Here is a 22,722-nt window from a genome sequence, read left to right as displayed (position 1 = left end):
TCAGAGCGGATTGTTGTTCTTGACGAAGTTTAGAACTTTATTCAGTGATTTGGATCAAGCTGTTTTTCCCTCTGCTGCTCTGCCTGGAGCAGTAACGTGACGCGGTATTGCTGCCTGTTTTTACAGGAAACCATGCCGATGCAAGTACAACTTGATTAGCCGATTAGCCGAGAAATTGACGTAGTGTTTCGAAAATGTTTGCTGGAGTTACAAAGCTAACGTTGGCTTAAAATCTAGTAGCAGGTTGTCTTTCTTTTTCTATACATAGTCTGTAACCTCCAAAATATATGTAGTTAATTAATAATATGCTAATTTGATTGATAATAAACCTTCACTGTCGGTGGTCAACGTTTCAACTAATGTTTCAAACTCAGGTTGGAGGAGATGAACACAATGTTAAATCAGTCTCTCACATCTTTGCGCTTGTGTTTTTGAAAAAGGCTAATTAAAGCCTGCAAACTTCCAAACTCTTGGAGCGCGTTGCTAAGCTATGATTGGATAATTGCGGTTTGCTCGAGGGGTTTAGCGAACAGTCGTCAGCATGCATAGGGGGCCATGATCAATCTGTATCAACAAGCATGGGGGCAAATAAGTCAAATAAGTCTAAGAAACATCGTGTTCATGCAATAAATCCAAAAGGTAAATATAAAAGAGAAACAAGGGAGCGTCTCATTCCACACATACAGAAAACACCCAAATTCTGCAGAAGTCTCACCCCTGCAGAGTGGAAGCGGGCCGCTCCAGAACGACGGGTTTCCTAGGATGCATTTGATCGCCACCTCGCCGATGAGCTCGTAACCTTGGTAACAGACAAAGGTGAGCGATTCGCCGGGCAGGTAGAGCCTCTTGGACAGGATCTGGTAGCCGTTGTTAGGGATACCAGGGTTCTCACAGGAAACAGACTCCTCAGCTACGACAGAAAAAAAAAAAACAGAAAAGAGAAAACTGATGGATCCTGTTGAGTTTCTCGACACGAACGAGAGGGTTTTTTTCCTTTTTTTTCTGCGTCAGAGCTCGACTGACAAATTTGACAGGCTCCGGCTGAGGTGACATGACTCATGGATAATCTCCACCCCCTCCTCCAGGTGGCTGAGGGCTGATTGGTACGGTGCATTAGCATTGCATTTACATATCAAACACTTCACACACATTAATATCCCCGAAAACACACACACACACACACACACACACACACGCACACACGCACGCATCGTCAGTCATAAGATGAAAATGCAGGAGATGAAGCGTCGACTCTGGCATGCAGAGACGCTGTGATCTGTGTCAGCAGAGGAAAAAGAGAGAGCCAGGCCTTTTTTATTTATTTATTTTTTTTATCTTTTGCAAAAAATATCACACAAGCCCACTCATGTTAGATCGCACAGCCACGGGGAACGAGCCTCTCATCTTCAGTTTAACTGCCATGTGCAACTGTCTATAATGATGACAGGTTTCTGAACTCAAAAGGGGGGCTGACAAATTACCAGTAAACCACAGGAACCCTTCAAAACCCCCAAAAGTTTGATAGAAGAAAGAGCTTTTCACTGGGTGGTAGTAAAATAAATAAAAAAGCAGCTAAACTCTGGTGTTTTGTGCTCCTTTCTGCCCCGGGAGACTGTAAATACTCGTCTGTCTGACACTCACAGACGCAGTGGGGGAGTCGAGACGTCCACACGGGGGTCCCCGGCTCTCGACCATAGCAGGTGATGGTGGCGCCGCCCTGCAGGATGAAGCCGGGGTTGCAGCTGTACTGGATGGTCGTCCCCACCAGGAGTTTGGGGTCCGACAGAGACCGGGTGGAGTGCTCCACGTGACCGGGGTCTGAACAGTACATGACTGGGGAAAAAAAAAGGGGGGAAAAGGCGGATTATGTATGAATCAAACAGACTTTCTCATTTGTTTTTTAAAGGCCAAAACCAGAAAGCAAAAGCTGTTTTTATACTAGCCAGCAAGCCGCCAATTTGCCCGTCCTTTTTTGCGGATTTAGACAGAAGGCGGTACATTGTGGGGTCTGTTTTGTTCCCCCAATTTGCAGCCTTGGAGGGTACACTTGTTTCCTCCTCCATTGCTATGCAACTCCGCGTCGATGTGCCGGTAATTGCGTGAGCCGGGGAGTTTTAAAACCAGGAAACAGCTGATCACAGCAGTCAGTCCATCACTTCATCCGCGGACGTCAAGATGAACAACTGGACAGCGGCTGAGATCCAGGAGATGCTAGCGTCTCCTCGGTCTCTGTAGCTGTCTTCGTTGTTCGCTTGTTGTTGTAGCGGCAAGCTGCTAACGGGCTACTTTCAAATTAAAAGCCCCCCGCTAAGAACCCAGTTCTAAACTCCAATGGGGTGCAATGTAAAGCTCTTATTTTGAAGACAGATTCGACCTGCGTCACTGTTCACGCCCAACTTCGTGCTTCACGTCACGTCACATGTTTACGCCTACCCCAGTGGCGGCTTTTTGGAAAAGAAGGAATATTACACCTCCCTTTAAGAGAGACAAGGAGGCACATTGCAGCCTTTATCTTGCTGCAAATGTGCCGCCTTTTCTATCTAAAAGGAGCGACTGATCCTGTAACAGTTGAGTTTATTACTGAAGAGGATTCCTATAAAGTTATATGTTGACGGTTGGATCTGTTGTTAGCAGGTGAGACATTCAGTGTACTCAGAACAGAACATGGCAGGATTTCAGCTCTAAATTGGCTGTTTTTCACTTCCCGAGCAGCGAGCGGTGTGAGTGGGACTGAATGATTTGCTGAACGATCATTCAGCACATCGAAAAAACTGCTTCTGTGATCACTAACTCACTCTCTTCACTCTCTGCACTCTCTTCTGGCTCCTGACTGATGTGGACCGTCACACCCTGGCCTCAGATGGATCTCCTCTGTTTTACTATCTCCTCATATCTGGTAAAATCTGAAGCCTCTTCGTTCTGATATTTTCTTTTCTTTACTGCTAATTAACTCGGCCTGGAGTGGAGGTCAACGCCTCGACCTGCTCAGTCGTCTCCTGGATCCTGACGCTTCACATATATTATATAATTCCAGATATTCTGTGAATGCAGTTTGTAAACAATGATTTTGTTGTTCTGTTCTGTGCAAGCAAACATCTACTGCAGGTCTGTCACTTGTATAGATCAACAGTAGATGTTTATGTATGATGAGTACTGACTCTTTTCACAGAAGGGGGGCTGTGAGCTCCAGGAGAGGTCCAGCTGACAGGTGAGGGTCTCTCGTCCCACCAGGTCGTATCCGGGGTCGCACTGGTAGGTGATCCGAGCCCCTCGCACCAGCGCAATGTGGGACGTCGTCTTCCAGCCGTTCTGGATCTCGGGCAGGTCTGGACAGGAGTCATTCCGGGACACCTCTGAGAAAAGGAAAAGAGAAAAGAGAGGAGAAAGGTTGATGAATGGATGCGTTACGCCGGTGTTATTGCTTGTGGCGCGGCGTCAGTACAGGGGATGTTTCCCGTCGCTCACGGCGGTCCTGCGGGTCGAGACGAGAGCAGGATAAACAACACGACACCTGATTCAGACACGATGCTGGCACGTATTCTCTGCGAGGAGGAATCCGTCCTCCGAAAGATTGATGGACTTATTGTGCGCTCACTTGACCGCGTGACAGAATGATGGATTGCATCTGCGCTGGACAGTTTTCAAATATCATCCCGCGGCGTACAAGGACAGTTTGCCTCCGAAGCTGCCGTGTGGACGAGCCAGTCGGTTTAACTCGAGACTCCCACTGAAACGGTCCTGAGTGAGATTATCACAGGCTGTCAGCTGTCACTCACGGTGGTTCTGATCCGCCACAAGAAAAGGAGTGTTGTGTTGTTGTGTAGGCGACTGTAAGAGAGATTCTTCTTTAGATGATCAAATGTTTGTGTTTCTCTACTTGCTGTCACAGTCAGTGCAGGTAAATGATTCAACACTCAGGTCAGGTGATCACAACCCAGCAAACTCCACAGATGAAGACGACAGGTACGTCTCAGTTTCCTCACGTCTTTCCTCGGTGGACGGGACGAAGACCCACAGAAAAGATGTAAGTGAAGAGATGTCGTGTATGGCTGCAACTAACAACTGTTTTCATCACCGACTGATCTGATGATTATTTCTAGAAGCATCGACTGAACATTTTGTCTGTAAAATGTAAAAACAAATAACATTTTCTTCCTTTTTTCTTTTGTCCAAAACCCACAAATGACAAATAAAAGCAGCACATTTGAGAAACTGAAACCAGAAAATGTTTTTCAGTTGACTAATTGATTAATCAGGTAATAGCTGCAGATGTCAATCAAGGTTTTCACTTATTTCTGAATGTTTTATTGTCACAAAGAGATGAAACTGCTCCTATTACTTTTATATTCTTTCTCTATATTTAATCTATTAACTACGGAAGCCCTGAGGACCAAGTGAGGACATTATTTTTCTAAGTTCCTTGAGAATCAAAACAATTATAATTCAGGAGTTTTTTCTTGTGTGATAGCAAGTGAAATCAAATCTGGCAGAAGAACCATTTTTAATTAATTTATTTGAATTAAATCTCCTGACAAGTTTTGTTTTTGTTTCACGTGAATAAACTAAATAATTTATTGAAAAAGAAAATGCTTCTCCTGGCAAATGTTCTTTTAACACGACGGTATTTTTGCTTTTCCTGAAATAGTTAGAAACTTTTCCTCCTGACAAAACAGTTTCTTCTCACTGTTCCTTCACGGCTTCTGTAATATTCACTATTATTAATCACCAAATTAAACAACAGTTAAGGTCTTTAACTGAACACACACATTAGGTTGACGTAATATGCCTTTACAAAGATGGTGACTAACAGGACTGCAGCCAGTTTGCTGATGTTTGAGCTCTTCTCTTGGCAGATTCGTTATCGTCACAAACATTCAGAGGACGGATGTGTTTCATCTGGAGGAAACATCGTCTCCACGAGACCTCACGCTGCAACATCAACAGATCACTGACAGAGACGCAGCGTGAGGCTCGGACCAAAAGCTCTCTTGATCGTTCTGAAGATCCCTTTTGAATCAAGAATTCCTCTGATCTCGGATTTAAAAAGCGTCCGGCTCAAACTTTCTTCATGTTATCTCTGACGTCTTAAAGTCGGCGCGGATTTAAAAGTCAGAGCTTCCAGTCAAATGTAATAAAAAAACCGCCGCAGACGTGAGAGTGAAGCAGCGTCAGACTGATCAGAGCTGCAGTCGGAATGTCAGTAAATTAATACGCCTCAGATCTTTTTATCTTCATTTCAACAAATAAAATTAAAGCACTTAATGGTCTCAGGAATATATACATCTCTGATCGACTTGTACGTCCTGGGACAGGTGTGCTACCTGCGGAAACTGTCAGCTCGCCTTAAAACATTCCTCTTATCTGACTTTCAGGTAATCAGCTTCATAACTTCACTTTTAAAGGTGCAGTACGTAAGAATTCATACTCCAAACAAACAGGAGGCAGCACATCACCAGAGTGACCGCTAACTGCTGCTGCTAACTGTAGCTGCTGTTAGCTTCTAAGCTCAAGTAACCGTGCAGGTAGCGGTCACATAGTCTGTCCCGACTGCGAGCTCTTGGCACTTGCAGAGTGATGTTTACTGTCAGACTATCAACTCTTGAGGTACAATGTGGCTAGCGGCTAGCTGGTTAGCATGCTAACTTCAATGAGGATCTGTGCACACGTACACGGTGCTTCAGGTCACTGAAAACCAAGCTTTTGGAAAATTCCTGCCAGAGTGAAGATATTCAGAAAAGAGGTTTTCAGTGTTTATGTGACGGCTGTTGTCTTGTTATCCTGCGTTTGAGTTTTCGTACGGTTGGTGCGGATGGGAATTTTATTGGAAAACAGAGGAGGAAAAAAGCGTTTTTAAAGATAAATGTGTACGTGTGGACAAAGTCTAAATAACTAAACATCCCTGCAACATAACAAAAATGCATCTTTGAGTTTTTTTTTTAATGATTTAAGCTAAACTTCTTTACATATCGCACCTTAAATCTGTTCTTTTTTTACTTTCTTGCAACTATTTGTTTCCATCTTTATCATCTTTAAAGTGCAATTTTATCATTTTCTTAATGTTTTAACATCTTATTCAATCGCTTTTCATGTCTCTTAACAGCACGTTTTACGCGCCTTGTGTCTGAATGGAGCAAATCGAGTTTATAAATTTGAAAATCAAATAAATCTAAAGAGTCGGTTAGAAAGATGTGAGTTCAGCAGACTTCTCCTCGTCTCTGCTGCAGGCTGGAGTAGCTGCTATAAGCATAAAGCGCCAACACACTCCAGCTGCATCATGGGTAATGTAGTCACCAGCTTGTGACGAGGAAGGAGAGCACGTGCTGAATATATAAGAAGCGTTTCTTTGGCTGTAGGTTGAATGTTTTGTTGTCAGCGAATGTTACCGAGTTTATATTTTTCAAATCAGTTCCGGTGTTTTATCACAACACTGCGGCTGAATCACATCAGCTGAAGATTTCTGTTAAGTGCCTCCGCAGACGGTTTGTAACATCTCATGTGTATAATAAGCTCCAATAAAGGAGACGAACAAAACAAAGGCAAACACGGAAGAAAATACGGAACATTTATACAAATTTCTAATATTTAAAGACAGAAAAAAAAATCATTACCCAAGTCAGCTCACGTTAGGACGAGAGTGTGTGTGTGTGTGTGTCTGCATATGTATATTTAATGATTGATCGGCCAGCGGACAGTATTGCATTACACTGTACAATATAATAGGCCTACAGGGATTTGTAAGTCGAAGGATCCTGAATCAATTATTCATTCTCTATTGACTCGCTTCTCCTTCTGTGTGCAGCCCGGATGTGTGTGTGTGGGTAATTTATTCCGAGCACAAACACATATTCTCACACACACACACACACACACACACACACACACAAATATAATCAAAGAGAGTAGCCTATGTATTCATGCTGTGTCTACTTGATTTACTCCTCGGGGAGGCGTGTGTGTGCTGGCGGTGTCGGAGTGGCTGACAAGTAAATTGGACCGCGTGTGTCTCGGTGCGGCTCTAAATTGGAGTAAGGTGTTGGATATGTGGGGAAAACACTGCAGATTAATGTGTGTAAAAAGGAAGGAAGTGAGCTTATTTGGCTGCTTGTTAAACTCTGGGGGCTCGTGCGTACATCACAGCCATTGTGAGAGGGTGAAACAAATAGGATGTGATTGAATAAGGGCAGAGGGAAATGAAAGCAAAGACAAATAGAGACGAGAGGAGAGAAGAGAGGGAGACGAGGAATGGGAGTCGGCAGGCTGAGGAGGGAAGGCTAAGACGAGACGAAGGGCAGAGTTAACATTTCCACATCCAGTTAACGGATGAGACAGCTTTTATTTTATAGCTTTCTTGCAAAACAAAAAAACACAAATCCAGCGAAAAGACCAAAACAGCAACGTGTCTCTCAACGAGTGTCTGACTTCCTGTCTGTGGCTCTCTGCTCCGCCTTTAATCTAGATCTTTAAAAACATCTCAGAAAATATGTAATTTCAAAAAGTTGTGTAATGAAATAAAACAGCTGCTCAATGTAGTTTTGACAAAACAAACCAGAGGAAATAGTGACAGGGACGATCTTCCAGCAGGGATTAAAGTGAAACTCTCACCAAAATGCAACCAAGGCAGCACTCTTACTCAGACAACTGCCATCTTTGAACTTGTCCTTCATTTTGATCTCACCAACACACCTGATCTTGTTTCACCTGACACTATTGTGCTGACACAAATCTGTCCACAGACAAACACCTGGCAAAACACTCGAAACTGCAAGAAAAGTTGCCACAATTTGCTTCGATGACACTCGAACAGACAGGTGAAAACTCTACATGAGTCTACATGATCATTTCTGTGTTAAAAGCTTTAATTGTAATATCGATATCGGCCCAAAATGAACATTTCTCAGTCCGATATGATGAGGTTTAGTTTTGTGCACACAGAATAACACTGTGCGTCTGCTTCTGTCAGCGGGCCATCATGAAAAGTTATTCAAACTACAGGAGAGACTTCATGTTCAGTGCAATCAGGTGGAAAACAATGTTTACTGGCATATTGCATATCAGGAAAAGTCCAGTCACGTGTGTCCAAAGAAAGAAGATAAATCAGCCCACAGTACGACATTAAACTCTCACCCATGTAGTTGATGATGAAGCCCTCGCCCTTGCCGAAGACGAGCCCGGCTGGATCTGAGTGGAAGGTGACGGTCAGGTCGGGGGTAGTGGAGGAGAGCTTGAAGGGGCTGCTGCCTCCGACGTAGCGCCCCAGGATACGAGTCGTGACCTCATCGCCGTCGGTGATGGTCAACATGTCGCTGTCGCTGATGTTCAGCCTGAGGACAGCGAGAAGATCAGAGTCAGAGAGAGAGAGAGAGAATCAGCAGCTCCGGACAAGTCGCGATGACTCAGAGCAAGTCGTGTCGACAGCCGACTGTGTGGGAGACGCCGTGACCTCAGAGGCTAAATGCTGCGTTCGTCCTCAGGCCGAAGTGTTTAACAGTCTGCAAACACAGCGGGGTTTTCATCGCCCCCGAGACGTTTGTTTCACCACAAACGCACCGGCTTCTCAAACACGCAGCGAGCAAAAAAAGGTCCAGGATATTGAAATATCTGTAAATGTGATGTGACACAAATCCAGCGAGTGACTGAGGATCGTAATTGGATTGGAGGGAGTGTAGTTAAACACGTCAAACCCATTTCATAGCACCGAGGAAGGTATTTAACGTAACATGAATACAAATTAATCTTAAAGGGAACGGCTGCTGATATTGAAACCTCGATTACTGGAATAAAGGAAGGAAAGCGAGTTAGATGTTAGATTAGATGTCAGCTCGTGATTATCTCACATACAAACTGATTCTGTGTAATCCGAATTTTTACTATTTATCAAGTGTGATTCTTCTTTTTTGTTCACTTCAGTGCAGTTCAGGTTTCAGAGACGCTCTCTCGACTGTTACACTCATATTACAAGTGTTATTGATTTGATAAAGAAGAGCTAAAACACTTTAAAGGGATATTCCAGTGTAAGTTTAATCCATGATCTAACACACCGTGAAACTGTGTTAGACTCCCTCTCGAGAGATCAAGTTAGCAGACCGCTAATTTACGGAGTTTTATCAACCTCAGAAACGACCGCACAACAACAATACACTGCAGTAAATGGATCCAAATATAAACCGCCACCAAAAAGCCACAAATAATGCTCAGAACAGCACCAAACTTCAGCAACAGTACAAATAGGGTCTCAGCACATAGTCCGGGGCATCTAACCTCCGCTAGCTTAGCTGGATTTCTATTGTGAAGCTAAAAACAGATTTCAACTCTCCTCCATCAGCTTCCGGGTCGGGGAAGTCCCGACGCGACGATTACCGAGTGCGGTTAGAAACGCTCAATTCCGTTCTTTTCCCTGTCCGCTCTCGATAATAACTGTTATAAACTGGCAGGTAAGACACATATGAACTTTGATTGCTTTTCCATGGAGTCATAATCATACATTTTCATCCATGAGCCGCGGAACTCTACTGCACTCGGTAATCGACTCGTCGGGACTTCCCGTCAACAGGAAGCTGCTGCAGAAGAGTGGTAAATTTAGTCAGCTTTTCAGTAGAAATCCAGCTAAGCTAGCGGAGGTTAGATGCCCCAGACTATGTGCTGAGACCCTATTTGTACTGTTGCTGAAGTTTGGTGCTGTTCTGAGCATTATTTGTGGCTTTTTGGTGGCGGTTTATATTTGGATCCATTTACTGCAGTGTATTGTTGTCGTGCGGTCGTTTCTGAGGTTGATAAAACTCCGTAAATTAGTGGTCTGCTAACTTGATCTCTCGAGAGGGAGTCTAACACAGTTTCACGGTGTGTTAGACCATGGATTAAACTTACATCGGAATATCCCTTTAAGTTAAAGATTAATCCGACTGCAGCATTTTGTTTCCTTTGGCCACAAATCGGTCGAAGGAAAATCTGATATCGTGAAATATTTCAATCTTAGAACTCTTATAGACTTTTTGAAATGTTACACACTGGATGGACTAAACACAAAGAGTCACATCAGGGAGTTTGTGACGCTTTTCAGCAGAAAAATATGTTATCATGGCCAGAGTCACAAGATATCTCTGGCTCTTTTCAGATCGTCTCTGGTCCATCAGAATACTTTGAAAGATGCACGAGCTGAATTAAACTTCGACACACATATCGGCTTTGAATTTACCAATCTGAAATTCACACGGAAGCTTCTGAGACTCGAATGCGGAGGACGGACGAGTAGATTCGATCCGAGCCGCAACGTCGAAAAGGACAGAATCCGGATAAGATCAGAACAGCTGGATTTAATCTGCGGCTGCAGTTTTATCAGCAGCTAATGATTCAGCACGAGAAGGGAGAGGGAAATATCAATCGGGACGCCTCGCTGAGCCTCCACACCCAAAAACCCCCTGCATACATTTTTAATGATAACATTTGGTTCCCGGTCGGAGTCAGACTTTTGCATCAGAGCTGCTGAGTTGTTGATGTTTACGAGTCAGACTGTGTTGGCGTGTTTCTCACAGCTGAACGTCGAGCAGAACTCGTTTGTCCTCCCCGACGTGAATCCTCCAGCTGCAGTCCTCTCCCTCGCCGTACCACTCCGGCCAGTTCGGAGACAGAATCACGCCTCCCGGGCCGGTCAGGTCGCCGCCGCACTGTGCTGCAGAGAGAGAGGAGGAGGAGGAGGACGGGTTAAAGGAGCAGTTCGGCAGTTTAATTCAGTCGTTTAGGAGAATGCTGTGACGCTGTGAAGCTCCTGAAATGTTTTGTGGATTCAAAAACTGGAACAGGAGAGAGTAAAAGTCACAGAAATGAAAGATTTAAAGCAGTAGTTTGACTTTTTAAGATGCTTTTTTGCTGAAGATTGATAACGCTCTCATGTTTGTGCGGTAAGTATGAAGTGAGCACGAGCAGCCGGTTAGCCTAGCTTAGCCTGTAAGGACCAAACAAACAAGACGTGTTAATTAGTAAGCTTTAGGCGTACAGACGCTGCTCATCGTCTGTTCGTTAAATATGAAGCTTAACACAAACTGTTGTTTTAACACAGGTTGTCCACATCCAGAATTCAAGGACTTTTCACTGACTTTCCAGGCTGCACTCCTTCAAATTCAAGGATCCAACCTGGCATATTTTGAGCCAAGACTCGAGAAAAACTACTGTAAACGCTGAGAATGAGCAGGTGTAACAGAAGCTCTCAGACAACAATTAAAACAATATCAAAATAACACAAAATGCATAAATTCAAGCACTTTAAATGACTCAATGTCTATTTATGATTATTATCAAAAACCTTTCTCTTTTTTTCCGTCAAATTTACAAACTTTAAATGACCAACAACCAAAAAAGTGCCAATTCCTGCAATTTATTATTCTAGCAAATAAATTCAGACACGATTCATTTACCTTTATTAGTTAAATATTAATTAATACTTTGATGAGCTCATCACTTGTTCCTTGTTGTTCCATGTTCTACAACTAAACTATTAATAAAAAGACTTAGTTTTGTTTTAGAGGACGTGGAGAGCCTTTTTTGTCAAGTCTGCGAGGGATGAAAGCATTTTGATAACTTTACTTCTAACATGTTTCTGTCACACGATTGAAGTAACTGCTATTAATAAAGTAGTTGTTTCACACATTCATAATACTTTCATATTGTTTTTCCAGTCAGTGATGAGGAAAGCTACAACATGATGTCCGTACTGCAACAAACTGGGGAGTTAGTAAGTCAGTGTGGTCCTGTGAGCTCCACAAAACACAAGTCAGAAAGTCTGCAAGAGAGGGAAAGTCCAACATTTACAGCCTGTTCGGTGCCAGAGAGGAAAAAGCCGCCCAGCACCGACTGCTGCTCGTAAAAAGCTGAACTGCTTTGAGCTCGCGGTCTTAATGAAAGGAGACTCAGACGAGTGTGTCAACGTCTTCATCACCTCGGAGCTTCTCTCCTCCGGACAGCCAGAGGTGAACATCACCTGTACTGAACTGTGTTCTGTTCTGCTGACTCGACCCGCTCATATTTCAGTGATGGATCTTTTTGCTGTCGTAAGAGATTTCTGGTGCTTTACTACGACTTATTTTTTTTACTGCTGGGTGACACTTTTGGGAATGAAACTTGCCACAAACAGACGTGAACAGGAAGCTTCATATATCAGAAGCAGGTTGTTGATTACGCTTCTGATCACACCTCACAAACTGGACCTATGTGAAGTTTAAACGAGTGATTTACGACAAATTCAGCTCACCTCACAAACTGAGAGAGGTTTAAAATGAAAACACAAGTCTTGTCCTGCCCCTCAGTGTTACCTTTGCACAGCGGTTCTGTGTCATTCCAGTATGGATCCCTCGCGCTGATGCACTCGATGACGGGGGGCCCTTGTTCCAGAGCGTGTCCCGGGTCACAGGTGAACTGGACCACGGCTCCGACGCCGTACAGCGGGTCGGAGGTGGTGAAGTTTCCGTTCTGGAGGTAAGGCTCGTAGCAGTGGCCTCGCTCGAACGCTGGAGGAGGAAGTGAAGCGACAGAAAGCTCAGTCCACAAATTAATACCAGAAATGTGTCTTATTATAATCTTTTTTAACAAAAGTTTCAAGATCTTTCTCTTTGCGATGGATTCCCACAAATAGACGCCAAGGTGTCCCTCAAAAAGAGCCGCAATCACACATTGTTTATAAATCTCGTCTCCGCTCGCAGATGATGATTCCTCGGTTTCTTCTTCTCTTTACTGACGAGGATAAGCATGTTGGAAGGGATGTTTCCATCCCATCCTCAATCTGACGTTGCCAGCATCTGTGAAAGCTTCAGCTCAGATTACGTTGGACAACCCGGCCCACTTGCGGCGATCCGAGCCAGAATCGGCTTGGCAGTAGTGCGATGCAAGCAGAAACACTGAGCCTCATCGCAATCCCTCTCTTATTTGTTTACATAATTACACTGTAATTATAGAAATAGAACAATAATGTTTTTAAACGATGCCGCAGAGAAGACATGTGTTATTTTTGTGCCACGACCAGATCAGCAACAGCAGCAGCAGCAGCTTCTCTACCTTCGTAGCGGATGTTGAATCCCGTGTTGTGGTTCGGCTGATCGGTGATGAACTGGATCCTGACAGCCGGACCCTCACTGATCACCCCCTCAAAAGGTATCTGTCCGCCCCGACCCGAGTCGAACAGCACCACGGAGCCGGCGTCCAATCCGCTCCACAGCACCAGCCTGCAGGGAACAGAACAAACTCGTGTTTCCAGGACGATGTAAATGAAACCGTGAAAGACGTGATGATGATGTATCCGTCTTACCTGTCAGTGCGATCCAATGCCAGCCTCTCCAGGTGGAGGTGCAGCCGCTGGTCCTTCGGCGCCTCCAGGGACCAGGAGCAGGAGCGGTCCTGGGTGGCGTTCGGCCCGTGGTGGGGAGAAGGAGACAGAACCCGGCCTACTGTCGCATTCTTCACTGTGCCTCCACAAAGAGCTGCAGAGACGAAGCATATGTGATCAGTCGTGAACAAAGAGTTTGTTTGTTTTAGGCTGTTTATTCCACGTAAAGCTCTTCATAACTTAACTATACAGGTGCTAATTATCATTTTTATTATATAAAACTAGTAATACATTGAGAAGTGATCCTTAGCACACTCATAGGCAGTGGTGTGCACAGACTTTTTGAAGGGCAGGGGCGAAAAGAAGGGCACTTTAGCGCGTGTTTTGGCTCCCAAGAGGGCACTTTAGCGCGTGTTTTGGCTTCCAAGAGGGCACTTTAGCGTGAGTTTTGGCTCCCAAGAGGGCACTTTAGTTTGAGTTTTGGCTCCCAAGAGGGCCGTTTATCATGTTTTAACCAGCCAAGGGGGCAGTTTAGTGTGTTTTGCCAACAAAGAGGGCACTTTGACACGCTTTTTTGGCTCCCAAGAGGGCACTTTAGCACACGTTTTGGCTCCCAGGAGGGCACTTTAGCGCGCGTTTTTCAACAATTGAGTTGAATTGAATTTTTTCAGTTCAGACTGAAAAAATAATTGGTTCGGAACCTGAAAAGTTGGTTCTCAGCGGAACCTAAAAACAGTTAGATTTTCCTTGGGAACCGTGACATCATCAGTGGGCGTGTCGAGCAGGAAAGCAGGAAGGAGAAGGAAAGAAAGCAGGAAGAGAAGGAAAGAAAGCAGAGAAGACGATGGAGAAGAAAAATGTTCAGTGGTCGGCAGAAGAAACGAAGTGTTTGGTGGCGATTTGGGCATCACCTGAATTCCAGGAGAAACTAGAGACCTCCACAAGAAAGAGCAAACTACAAATGAACTTTGGGAAGAGATGGCCAAGGCTGGGTTCACCCGAACACCAGACCAAATAATTAATAAACTTAAAAAACTGAGCAAATAGCTGCAGTAACAAAACAAACGCTCCTAAATAATCCACACGACCTGCCATTTTGCCATTGCTGTGTTTACTTCCGCCTGTGTGACGCGGAATGACATCCTCCCACTTTGGTTCCACTTAAACTGGTGTGAAAGCGGGCTGGTTCGCCAGACAGCACCAATGTTCTGAGACTCCAGAACCGAACCAGTGCCAGAACCAGAACCGTGCCAGTGTGAAACTGGTATCAGTGACGGAATGTAACTACAGCCGAACATCTTGTTTTGTGCCATAATCATATTTTCTTTCGACCTCCAACACTCACCCCTGCAGGTTGGCACCTTGCCGCTCCACACCGGCAGCGAGGCGTTGAGGCAGGTGAGCTGCGTCTCCCCCTCCAGGTGATAACCCATGTGACAGTGGAAGCGGGCGGTGCCTCCAGGGAGCAGGTCCAGCACCGACACCTCCCCATAGTGAGGCCTCTTCGGTAGGGAACAGCTCAGCCTGAAGACTGCGGATGGAGAGAGAAGACAGGACGGTCATTAATCATCAAATACACAAAAACCGCAGAGCTGCTGGTACTGGTACTGGTTATAACTGGACTGGGACTGAACAGAACCTCTGAGACTGACAGAACAGTCCGTTTGAAGACCGACGATACAGTACAGAGGTGATTTACAGGACTATGACTTTAGGGATGAGGATAAATTTGGACCAAACCAGAGGGGATGAGCAAAGACAAACCAAGACTGCAACTTTTTAGTTACTTTGTAGTTTAATTAAGCTCATCTTGGTGTAAAAATCTTCACTTTCTTGACTTTCTTAAATAGCGAACATGTTGCTCCCATCTGAAACTACAGGAGCTATCAGACTATCACCTCTTGCATTACAGACAGGATGGACTGGAGCTAGCTGGTTAGCATGCTAGCTTCAGTTGACATCATAGACGTCTTTGACACGACGTCAACAAACATCAGTGTTGATGTTTTTCAACCTCATTTTTCAAATGTTTTTAAAAAATAAACTTCTGGTCATATCTTGCACATTTGCACCTTTACATGAAGGCTACAGGAAACGTTTTACAGCAGTGAAGCAGCAGCAATATTAAATAAAATATCATCAGATATAGCAGGAAAAATGTCGGGGGAACGTTTTACTGCTGTGGATCATTCTTAGGAAAATTAAATTTGGCTTTAAAGCTTTTAAATTTGCACTTGAGGTCGGTGCTTTTGTTTCTAATCCCTGCTGAAGGTCACCTGAGAACCCACGCAGGTACATTTTAATTAAATCCTGCTCATATTAATAATAACAACAACAAGCTTCGTAAGCTGTGCAGGAAAACATTCCCGGTGTTGTTTTACGCCGCCTGTGTTGTTTTTCTTCTCTTTAAAGTATTTTCCGCGCCTCATCTCGAGCATTTCTGTCCCTGCGCAGGTATTTTAAATCTCCGTCACTTCTCCTCTCGTCTGTCCTGCTACCTGCTGCTGATGTGAAAAGGATGAGATGGCTGTGATTAATGGCACAGGTGGGTCTTAACACTGTTGCTTCCTGCCTTCCAGTCCTCGTCACGTCTATTAGCGGCCGCACACGTACACAAACATACACAAACATACACACGCTCTATACAAACTCCCATATTCACAGCCTCCTAATGAGATGAGAGCCAATTAATCAGAGTCCTAATCAGCTAATTCACACGACAGATTCAATCACCATGCTAAGTGATTAGATGAGAAGATTTTAGATTGTGCAATTAGCATGTATGCAGAGTACAAGCAGCTCTAAGGCCCTTACGAAGCCTCCAACATGTATAGAATCTGTGCAGCGTGTTTATGTACATGAATATTTATATCCCAGTCGTGTTTTTTAATTCAGTTTGTGCACACTGAGATCTGCGGACTCACTCTGATAGTGCAGCTGGAAGATGCCCATGCTGCCGTCCGGCATGGAGCGGTAGTAGACCGACAGAGTGTTGGTGGGGCTGCGGATCACCTGACCCTCCACCAGCAGCGTGTGATTGGCCAGCACCAGCAGGGCGCCACGTTCGTCCGCGCCCCTGATGGACAGCTGCTCGCCCTCCGACAGGTTCACACTCTTCACCTGAACACACAGGAGGACACAAATCCTGTCACTCTCTTAAAAATGTTATTAGTGTCTGCACGTTGTGGGTTCATTTCTGCAGATATTGCGACGGTGAATCACATCAAACGCTGCTCAGGTTGCTCTAAAAATAAGACTATAATGGGGTGTTGTTATTACCTCCCATTACTCAAAGAAAAGACACAGTGACTTTTTTTTAGGAACCTACTAAAAGAACCCAAAATGAAATAATGTGACTGTAGTAACTGTTGAGGTGGAAGAAGTACTCAGATCTTTCTCTGACACAAAGGTAGAAAAAGTCACCGAGAAGCTGCTGCTGAGTGTTTTCTCTGAAGCATTTTAATGTTGCCAATTACAGAGTGACCGGAATAAAAACAAGAGTTCAGCTCTGATGTCAGGGAATCTGCTTCTATAGGAGACGTGTGTGTCTTTGTCTGCTTGAGGAACAATTAGTTTAAACCATCGCAGAGACATTTTGACCAGTTCAAACTCTGTCAATGTTTTATGGTTCAAGTTAGAATTGTTTTATATTTTAGGAATAAGACTTTAGTTGTAGTGTTTATGATGAGGTGCCTGATAATCTCTGTCTATATATGAACGTAGAATCTGTAGGCAATACTGAAATCAGACATGCTGCTGATGGGTGCAGACGAGCTTTTGTTGTTTAGGTTTCAGAAGGAAGTGACTCCAAGGTCGAGGATGTGTGAAGAGGGAGACAGAGGGAAGTAACTGACGGCGAGGCAGAAGCTGCGGGTGGTTCTGGTGCAGATGATGATCACGTCTGAGCTATTACAGTTTAATTTGAGGAATTCTGAACTGAAACAAACACTTAAATGTGTGTTTTGGACATTTTCTTTCCTTGTGTCTGCAACCAATGCATGAAGAAACATGTTTCCACCTGTAGCGTGTCCCCTGAAGTAAAATAGACCAAAAAAGGAACTTAAACGCAGCACTTGAGTGAAGCTACCTATCTGATTATGGCCCATGGTCATTTTTTGAGCAGGAGTGAGAGAAAGAAACAGAGCGCAGTACCACCAGCTGCCACTAGGAGGCAGAGTTCAACCTGGGATCAGATCAGAGCCTCAACAGACAAACACAGAAACACCTCACAGCAGAATGAACCTAACAGAGGTGTCACTGCAGTGTGAATGTGTGTGTTTGTTTATCGGTGGCGTACCTGCAGCTCCACCCCGTAGCCGGTGTACACCGTCACCGTGTAGGTGCAGTGTAAGAAGGTGCCGTCGGGCAGCGGCGGGTCATCGGAGGAGTCGATGTATCCCTCCGGGTCCGAGAAATTCACCATGCAGCTCGACAAAGCTGAGGAGAAAAAAGCAGAGGAGTTTTATTTTGCTCTGGCTTTTATAGTTTTTTTTTCTTTCCTTTTTTTGTTCTCAGCTCTGCCTTGTAATCCCTTTAATGTGACCCTGACTGGAAGCTCATTAGAATCCCTGCTGTGTATAATTAATGACGGAAATTACAGGGATCAAACCGGCTGCAGAGCAGACGCGGGGCGCAGCGAGGACTCCTGGATGTTAACAGCAACTTCAAATAAGTGATCACGTTCAGACGACAGCAGAGTCGAAAATACTTTTAACTTTTCAAACACATCTGTGTGTTGAGGTACTTGTACTTTACTGGAGTACTTCCACTGTATACTTCTACTCCACTGCAGTATATGCAGTGATGTGCACAAGGGGGGCCGGGGGGGCAGTTGCCCCCCCTGGTGGCTTAATTGTTGAAAAACGCGCACTAAAGTGCCCTCCTGGGAGCAAAAACGTGTGCTAAAGTGCCCTCTTGGGAGCCAAAACGTGTGCTAAAGTGCCCTCTTGGGAGCCAAAACACGTGCTAAAGTGCCCTCCTGGGAGCCAAAACACGCGCTAAAGTGCCCTCCTGGGAGCCAAAACGTGTGCTAAAGTGCCCTCTTGGGAGCCAAAAACACTCGCTAAAGTGCCCTCCTGGGAACCAAAACGTGTGCTAAAGTGCCCTCTTGGGAGCCAAAACACACGCTAAAGTGCCCTCCTGGGAGCCAAAACGCGCGCTAAAGTGCCCTTCTTTTTGCCCCTGCCCTTCAAAAAGTCTGTGCACGCCACTGCAGTATGTGTCAGGGTGAAGTACTGCAGTATTTACTCCACTTCATGTATCTGATCGTTGAATCGACTGGTTACTTTTTCAGATGAAGCTTACAAAGAAAAAACATGATAATCCTATAAAATTATAATCTGTTTTACACAATGGGCCATTATTCTGCAGTATGTGGTAGATTTACTGTACTGTTACTGCAGTTTAAAGTATTCAGGTAAAGTAAAAGTACCTCAAAACAGCGCTTCAGTTCACCACTGTGTCAGATGTTTGTGTGCATACTTCAGACTACTCGATGACCCCTCGTACCTGACGGAGGCGCCTCTGTCTCAGCGTCCACGTCCAGCATCGTGCCCACGGTGGTGATCTCGGCCTCCTCCTCAGGAGGAGTGTGTGTCTGTGTGTGCGGCTGCTGGGAGTGTGTGTCTGTAGGCAGAGTCTCAGTTGGATCGCTGCCTCGGCCTGACACCGCAGCTGACGCCGGGGGTTTTACCCTCCTCAGTAATCCCCCGCTTTGATGCTCCAGGGAATGACTTCCAGAGAGGGAGCTGACGCTGAGTCCTCTGCCCAGAAGAGGGAGCAGGTTCTGGGGCAGAGCGGAGGGGAGGGTCTCCCCTTTCTGGGAGACAAGTCGTCCTTTTTGGGCGAGCACTGACTGGAGCAAACCTCCAGCCAGGACGCTGGCGCTTTTGCCTTTAGGGCTGCTTTCCTTTGTGCTCCCCGGTGTCACCACTGGAGACTGGGAGGAGGAGGAGGAGGAGGAGGGGGCGGCTGTGGGGACTTGTTTATCTGAGAAGAGAGGAAAAACAAGGAATGAATAAAATCTTTGAAAATGTCCTGGGAGGCACGACTCCGGGTGGTTCTGTCACTGTCCTGCTGGTCTTATCAGGAGTGGGGTTATCTAGCCGGCACAGCTGAAGCCCAGTCGAGCTTACCTCTACTTTTTCACACACACACACACACACACACACACACACACACACACACACACACACACATACACACAACAAGACAGTGTAGTGGGGAGACAGGGCAGTTAAGCATGACAGGAGCTGAGCCAAGAGGAGGGGGAGAAACTAGAAAAAAAAAGAAAAAGAAAAGAAGAAATGCATAGACAGGCAAACCGCTCTGCCGTGCATGCTAAAACGCCATCTCCAGCAGCTTAGTTCAAAAAACAGCACAGAGCAGCATTTACACACACAAACCCACACACACATTCACATTACACATACACTCCCATCACCCCCCCCAACAACAACAACAACAACAGTCATCTCGCCCGCGTACTTTACGGTCCAGCCTCACAAAAACAAGCAGCAGCAGCCTGAACATACACTCCAGCAGAGCAGCGTCTCTCTGTAATGTGCAGCTGAGTGTCGTTAAAACACTCCTCCAGTCATTTCTATCAGGACGGGGAAGGAAGTGAGGGGGGAAATATCCTCTCTGCGTTGTCAACAACACGAGCGCTTCTCTTCTTCTTCGGGGATGGTTTTCATCTCCAGACAGAAAATAAATTACCCTTTTTTTTTTGTTTTGTTTTTGTATTTTCAAGATATGTACCTGCATTACGCTCAACGTGTCAAACCAGCAGCCATCAAGAAACTCATTTCAGCTTTCACAGCTTGCAATTATTAAGGCAGCCACTCAGCAGCAGATGTTGACACACACACACACACACACACACACACTCTCAAACACTCCTGCTCTCGATGTGGTTCTCTGCTTTTGATATTCTCGAGTTTGACTGAAAAAAATCACATTAATTATGGAGATGTAAACACTCAGCATAAACAAACATTTCTAATGACGATCCTTTAAAGCCGGTTATTAACGAATCACGATGGAGACGCGGCCGGTGTTGAACATCTCACAGCTAAGCGAGAAACACGTCAATCTTCTCTGGTGAAGAGAAAATAGAGGATGCATAATTTCCAATATAGAGTTTATGCACAGAATAAACAAATTAAATACAAAAACAAATCCTTACGCTTTAGAGATGCTTGTACGTCGATTTATTACCTTCAGATGGAGCCAGGCTAGCTGTTTCCCCCTGTTTCTAGTCATTATGCTAAGCTAAAGTTAGCCAGTTACTAAAGAACAAAACAGAAAATATCTGTTTTTTTTATTCGAAGTCATCAGGTACAAACACGTACACATAAAAAAACGATTCTGCTCGCCCGCTGCACAGATTTATTCTATTTGTCTGTAGATTGTCTGACTTTATATATCAGCATGTTGTCTCTTGGATCGATTTTCTAACTTGTGTTCGAGGTCAGTCAGATCACTGAACTGAAAAACTATTCTGTTCTATTTTTACCAGTTGCCAGTATAAAATCCAAACACCCCCGTCATACACACAATACGAGACGTAAACCCACGATCAAAGCCGGGAGGCGAGGAGGAACATTTCCATTGAAACGTAGCGCCCACTCTGGATTTAGAGTGCAGGAACCATTTGTTATAACTCGCTCATTAGTCACAATGGCAGCTGAATGGACTTTTCAATTTTCCCCTTCCTCGTAGCGGGAGGTAAAGTTTTAACATTAACGTCATTCTGTCAGAACATCATTTACTAGCGGGCCATTTGGCTGTGACAAGGTTGGCAGGTGAGCCATATCTTTGTAATGACCCAAAGACTGCTCAGCGGGAAGACGAGACTTCATTGTTCCTGTAAGAATATATTCTCTGATTAATGCTTGAAAACGGCTGCTTGAAGCTTTCAGTCGTGACGTTTCTCAAACAAGGAAATCACACTTTTTCTTCTTCTTTTTTTTTACACAGGACAAAGAGAAAGCTGCCCTCTTTCAAAGCTGCACTAATCAATATTTCTATATCAACAATGGAGCCGATCGTTATGTGTAATGTGACATGGGTCAATCACAAATCCACTCAATTATCAGCCAACTCTGGTTCGACAGTCTGAGGTATTAATCAAGAGTTTTAGCAGGAAATTCCTTTTTCTTTAGTTCATGCAAGCGCAGCTGAACGACTCGTCAATAAATCAATCAGTCCACTGACAGGAAATCAATTAGCAAAGTCGTTTTTCTTGTAAAAACACCATCCAGCTTCACAAATGTAATGATTAGATGTTCGCCTTTAAATCACCTTAATAACTTGAATGTATTTCTAATAAATTTGAAGATGCTGTCACTTATTTTTTTTTTTTCACAACCTAAAAATCAATCGATCAATGGAGACAATCAGCCCATTAATCCATAACGAACATAATCATCAGTTGCAGTCACATAGGAAATAGGAAGTGGAGCAGAAAATAGTTCTACTTACATACATACACATTACATACTTTTACATTTTCAATGCAGTATTTCTAATATTGTGGTATTAGTATAAGGCAGAGGTGGTACAAATACTTTGTTACTGTGCTTACGTAGATGTTTCAGGTATCTACTTTTACCAGATTATATTTTATTTTCCACAAGTATCTGAACTTCTACTAGAGGACAAAACATGCAGACTTTTCCCGGATCTGAATACTTCCTTGACTTGTGATTAAAAACCGACAGCCCTGTGAACAAAGTGAGTTCTGTGATCAATCCACAGCGACTAAAACATTCAAACTAACGACACCTCGCTCTGAAAAGCTCCAAATATAATATAATAGTCCAGTGCTGCACGAGCCACACGTGGAGTGCAGGCAGAATATCTCCGAGACGGATATCTGCATGGCTAAATAGAGTCGTGTGGGAGCGGAGGATGTATTTTGGAACCTGGTTCAGGAAGTAGAAAAAAAAAAAAAAAAAAAAAATCCCATTTATTTCACAGACACAGTTACGTGAGTCACAGTTGGAGCTCTGCTGCAGCTCGGCATGAAACTCTCCTGGTTAAATAATCGGTGTAAAAGACGAGCAGCTGTGTTAGAGGATATATCCGCTTCTTTGATTAAATGAGGATGATGGAAAGTAACAATGTACGTTTACTCAATTACTTTACTTAAGTACAGTTTTGAGACGGCAACCCAAGTTTGCTGAGCGTAACATGCTGTTTTGTTCCCCGTTGACTTTGAGCAGAAGCTAACGATTACAATGTTGAGAGAGTTTAAAGCTGCATGTCATCTGATAAATTGCCTCCAGTGATGTCACTCAGTGGCTCAGTTGCATTGTGGGTAATGTAGGCGCCAGGTTTGGAAACACTGTTCGAAATCATTATGGAGAGTTTGAAAACAAACGGAGATATCACCTTTTTTATTTCACACG

At 44.4% G+C, this 22,722-nt stretch overlaps 1 protein-coding gene across 2 annotated transcripts in view; it reads right to left on the bottom strand.

The window, feature by feature from the left end:
* The window catches only part of sez6l (seizure related 6 homolog (mouse)-like), a 60,428-nt gene that overhangs the window by 4,432 nt on the left and 33,274 nt on the right, over positions 1-22,722 (bottom strand). For both annotated transcript variants that reach the window (XM_030436214.1, XM_030436216.1), the window contains exons 2-13: positions 18,818-19,297; positions 17,607-17,746; positions 16,234-16,429; positions 14,655-14,840; positions 13,292-13,463; positions 13,042-13,208; positions 12,303-12,497; positions 10,528-10,666; positions 8,125-8,321; positions 3,159-3,353; positions 1,642-1,833; positions 716-910 (exon numbers count right to left, since the gene is read on the bottom strand). In XM_030436214.1, coding sequence (XP_030292074.1) covers positions 716-910; positions 1,642-1,833; positions 3,159-3,353; positions 8,125-8,321; positions 10,528-10,666; positions 12,303-12,497; positions 13,042-13,208; positions 13,292-13,463; positions 14,655-14,840; positions 16,234-16,429; positions 17,607-17,746; positions 18,818-19,297 — 2,454 coding nt within the window. The remainder of the gene's footprint in view (positions 1-715; positions 911-1,641; positions 1,834-3,158; positions 3,354-8,124; positions 8,322-10,527; positions 10,667-12,302; positions 12,498-13,041; positions 13,209-13,291; positions 13,464-14,654; positions 14,841-16,233; positions 16,430-17,606; positions 17,747-18,817; positions 19,298-22,722) is intronic.

The sequence above is a fragment of the Sparus aurata genome, chromosome 12 (assembly GCF_900880675.1).
Source record: "Sparus aurata chromosome 12, fSpaAur1.1, whole genome shotgun sequence".
In the NCBI taxonomy this organism is placed as follows: domain Eukaryota; kingdom Metazoa; phylum Chordata; class Actinopteri; order Spariformes; family Sparidae; genus Sparus; species Sparus aurata.
Note: the sequence above shows the minus strand (reverse complement) of the source record. Positions and strands in the feature narration are given on the sequence as shown.